This window comes from Aplysia californica, unplaced genomic scaffold (genome assembly GCF_000002075.1).
Source record: "Aplysia californica isolate F4 #8 unplaced genomic scaffold, AplCal3.0 scaffold00452, whole genome shotgun sequence".
NCBI lineage: Eukaryota > Metazoa > Mollusca > Gastropoda > Aplysiida > Aplysiidae > Aplysia > Aplysia californica.
The window spans coordinates 202,602-207,627 of record NW_004797722.1 but is presented as its reverse complement, the minus strand read 5'-3'; the positions used below and the strand labels follow the sequence as shown (position 1 = coordinate 207,627).

Genomic DNA, 5,026 nt, shown 5'->3' with positions numbered 1-5,026 from the left:
ACACACACACACACACACACACACACACACACACACACACACACACACACACACACACACGACCCCTCCCCCCTCCCACACACCTTATCTCCGAGACTTCTCGAAAAGCGGCGTGTGTACCCTAGATCGGATAGCATTAACCGGCGTGGACACTTACTCGAACTGTCGTATCTGCATGGCGGGTGGGCTAAGAAAATCGGATCAGCAAGTGACGCTTATCAGTCGGAAAAAAGAACCAAAGAAGTTTTCACTTCACCACGACAAGGTCCGCCTAGCTTGAGGTTCGAAAATAATGATAGGCTACCATACGACGGTAAACAGTGGCAGGGGTGAAAACTGAAAGGCACCTACAATATAGGGGTGTATTGGCATGCAATGACATTACTTAAATAATAACCAGTGTGAGAGTCTGTTGACTAAAGACGTGCACAGAACTTGTGTTAGGTTCCTTTGGTGAAAAAAAATTGGCAACTCAAAAGGAGGGGTCCTACATATAAAATCTTGAATTTGTACCGTTGTCATCAGTGCTGAAGGTAAGTAAATTTTCCAAAGTTATTTCTCGTAAAATGTTGTTTTGAGTTATCGCCCCCCCCCCCTAGTCAGATTTATTGGGGGGGGGGTGGAGTGGCTGTTTGTACAGGTAGTTGTCTTAGACAGATTGTCGTTAGAGCAGGTTTGACTGTTACTGTAAAGATCCAACTGCCCTTTCAACACAATAAGGTAATTTGGGTAGCAGGACCTCCGAATTTATAGTCCATTTCTGATGGGATCAAGACGTATAAACTGGCTTCAGCTGAGAAAAATTGTTTGCTGAACAGTTGCCGCTACAGCACTGTCGTTATCTTCATTCCACTCAATCGGAAGCGGACAGGAGACGATGTCGTCACGACCGTTCTGCTTCCACTAGGCCTATCTTGTCGGTCTACCATGACCCAGATATCCGGCTGTGTAAATTTACGGCCATCGCACCGGGGTATTCCCAAACCCCCTCTACACACGGAAACAAACCGAGAACGACTGAGCTGTCGAAGGTGTAAGTGAGAACATACCTGTCTTTGTACACATCGATCTGTATACATCTGTACCCAGCACACTCACTCGTGGACGTCAGATCGATATTATGTGTGTTTTACTTTATGGAGAAAAATGTTCTAAACAAGAAACGTGTTAGATTATACTGTACTCCAGCAACGACGAATTTGGCATTGCTTCGTACTCCGTTTCCACAACAGAATGGTGACAAAGTAAAAATCGTTCCGAAGCAAGACAGGAATTACTTACACTGGCAAGTACGTGTAGATCTATTTTTTATAACTGTGTTTAGCTCTATTTATCTGAAACGCGTTGGTACCTATATTACGTTCATTCCTAGAATAGGTTCTACCCGATAAAATTCCTCATGGTCCTAGCAATGCACCAACGGAATGAACATAAAGTAAGCTTGATTTTAAATATTTCATGTTGCCTATTTATGCCAATGTACACGCTGAAAGCAGAACAATTCCATCCTTGTGGAACTCAATGTTTTGGACCCCCCCCCCCCCCCCATCCCCACAATTTTCCAATAATTTCTGTAGCGTTTTGTTTCTCTCGTTGTTCCAGTGGCTCAGCAGCTGTCTGTATATGTATGTGTTAGTGTGTGCCTCTGTGTGCCCCTGTGTTCCTCTTTGTACATGCGTATGTATGTGTTAGGTTAAACGGGTTAAACTATACTCTCAATGTTTATTCCTGGAGTCGTTTTAGCGACGTTTGGTTTACCTTACCATTCACGATGAAATCATTTACTTCTGTGACACATCAACAGTCATTGTTATATTATATATTTGGGATGTTTGCAGTCTGATTTCGTAATTTGCCATCGACCCCCCCCCCCCCCCCCCAAACCCATATTGCTGAGCGAAAGTAAATAAAGCCTACTTACTGCACGAAAGTAGGAGGTGCAAGTCCCCTAATTTACGGTACATGTACATAATATTAACACTTATGAACATTTCTTTGCTGCTGTCTGTATGTGTGTGTTTTGTTGTTGTTTCAATGACCAATGAACAATGTAACCGAGCTTGGCTTAATGCATGTTTCTGCGTTCTTTCTTTCAGAGTGACGTCCAGAAAGTCACACAAATTCTCTCCCCCCCCCCCTCCCAAAGCAATTCCCATCCCACTTCCTCAAACCGCCCAGACCCGCAGATGACACCATCCAAACCGAATGACATGAACATATCGTACTTCGCCCTAATAACTTTTGTTTCCATGCCATGACGCTGAAGGCAACAGCTTTGTGGGCGGCAGCTGGTTTTGTGAGCTGGCGCAATGGATGTAATCCATAGAAAAAATCCCAGGAGATGGGCTTTAATGGTCTTTGCTCTCTTCGGAATCTATGTTTTCGTAAAGCTGCTCCCGAAGCCAGAATGGATTTGTAATGATTCCCAAATTGCTGACCATTCTCCTGTGGTGAACTTTGCACTAGAACCTTACCTACAGAGACTTTTTTTCGAACAAACAAGCACGGCCAAACCTGTGGAAAACTATTACATCGACACCGACAGCAATTATGTCATCTCCATGTTTCCCTTGTACAAAGGCCTGAAGCATGTACCTGTTCCTGAACGTGAGGAGACGCATAATGATGTAAAAGATGACCCGGAAGTCCACGTTCACGTTTTTTTTCTACGTAATTTGAATTTTACCAACTTCGGTCGCACGTGGTCAAACGAGGTGCCACATTTCACAAAACCTCCGAACGATGACGATCAGGGTTCTCCTCGGGCCAAACGCTCCTACAGACCTCGTCCAAGGAAAAGTCCACGTTCAAGAATTGGAGATTCAAATTTGTTGAATTTTCCTAAGTCTGGGGACACAGGCGCTAACTCGGGGAATGATCCAAAGTTTAGAAGCAAAGGTGCTTACTCGGGGAATGATCCAAAGTTTAGAAGCAAAGGTGCTAACTCGGGGAATGATCCAAAGTTTAGAAGCAAAGGTGCTAACTCAGTGAAGGATCCAGAGTTTGGTAAAGACACTGATTCTGTGAATGGTCCAAAGTTTAGAGGCAGAGGCACAAACCTGGGGAATGACAGACCGTCTGCTTACAATGGCGTTAACACACAGAATGGCAGGAATCGTAACCGGGATATACCACAAGTTCAGAAACAGAGAGAGGATCTGCCTGACTGCGTGCCTCTGAGAGTCCCGCCGGACACCCCTCCCACCAGGATCTGTGTGCACTCCCCGCGCGTGGACAACATGATCTCCAACGGTATCAGAGACACGGGCGAGTGGGAGGGAGAGCACGTGGCCAACATGAGAGAGTTCTTCCAGGTAAAGATATTTCTGCGCGTGTGCGTTATTGCCATGCTAACTTCTTCTCTTCCGCTCCCGTAGATGAATAAAATTTGTCATCCGTTGGGTGGCCTCTGAGAGAAGACAATAAACCTCCTCCACTCCTCTCGGCTAGTTGTCTCCTTTCCTGAGTGTGTCCCGCAGTTCCATGGCTGTCCATTCTCAGATGTTATCTCCCCCCTTCTCTTCTTCTGTCTGCCTCTCCTTCGTCCTCCCTTTTCCTTACTTACTTTCTATATGGCTTTTTACACTAGGGAAATGTCCGCGCATCGCACGGCTGCGAATTTGCATATTTATTATGCCATACTTCGCGGTTGTGTGACGAGTGGACATTTTCTTTTGTATGCACGGGGCCATATGAAGCATTGGTCTCAAATACACTCTTTACACTCACCACAATCCTTGGTCAGAAGTCCCAGCTGTTGTTTGGTCCCCTATTTTTGCGATGAGATCACTGAGTCATATTAGCATTCTCTTTGTTCTTCGGGGGGGGTCCTTTTTCTGCGGCTTCTTTTCTTCTTCACATAACTTTGTGATTAACAGAAAAAACGGGGAAAATCGAAAACTTGGTTTGATTTATGATATGAGAAAGAAAGGTCACGAAATATAGAAAGAGGAAAATAGAAGGAGAGAGGGGGAGAAGAGGTGAGCGGGAGAAGACAACGAAAGAGATAAGGAAAGAGTGAGGAAAGGGAGAGAAGGAGAGAGAGAGAAAGAGATGAAGAGAGAGAGAGAAAGAGAGAAGCAGAAACGATCCTGTCTTCTTGGAGGTCACCTGCCAAATATAAAAGTTTGATCCAAATTTTTACAATGGCCCAAACACGCATAAAGACTTTTAAGACCTGTCCAAAAATATATTTTGATCCGTCAAAATGTTGATTCAAATCTATTTTTGACAACAAAACGCCCTACACACATTCAAAGTTTGCCTCAACATTTTGATATCAAAATTTTGTTGCAGAATTTTGACGCTTTTTAGAACGTGTATGAGTCTCTTTAAACTCAAAACCTTCTGCTCACAGAGACTTTCTGTCTGGTGGAGATCCTGAGTGAGTACAACTCGGGGACCTTACAGCGTGACTGCCGAGCCCTTGCGAGTGAGTACTTAGATCTAATTATGTCAACTGCAAGTGAGTACTTAGATCTAACTGTCAACTTCGAGTGAGTACCTAACTGTGTCAACGTATGCCGATTTTTTCTGCCTCCTATGAATACTGTGATGACGTACGATGACCTTTGGGTCACCACTACCCTTGCCAACACTGCTGAGTCTAACATCACAACGTGGGTGCCCTAGTGTGGCTTACTCCTCCTTCTTTCCTATCAAACATCTAATTCGTTTATCTCTACTCCTTTTTTCTGTGTGTCTATTACTCTTTTGTTAGACCTCAAATCTTCGGTATGTATATATGACCTAATTATGTTGTATTTGCGGTAAAACATTCGTTACTAAAACTAAAACAAACAGCATCACAACGACCACCAATAATTATATTCAGTATAGCAATACAGCAATATCATCACTGTAGGAAATAACAGGTGCTATTATTATGTTATTGGTTATGTCATTTTTTGTCAAGCCCTCTCGAGTCTGAAGCGTGAGATGGGTTCAGTAGACACTTGTACGGTCCTACTTCATTGACTTCGTCATGCATGTGCTCTGATGGTAGTACACATTTTCTCACTTTTCT

General features: G+C 43.9%; 1 protein-coding gene across 1 annotated transcript in view; it reads left to right on the top strand.

The window, feature by feature from the left end:
- Nucleotides 1-2,114: 2,114 nt before the first annotated feature.
- Nucleotides 2,115-5,026, top strand: part of LOC101856678 — a 6,557-nt gene continuing 3,645 nt past the window's right edge. The window contains exon 1 of the mRNA XM_005105095.3: nt 2,115-3,314. Within this exon, the coding sequence (XP_005105152.1) occupies nt 2,310-3,314 (1,005 nt within the window). The 5' untranslated portion in view covers nt 2,115-2,309. The remainder of the gene's footprint in view (nt 3,315-5,026) is intronic.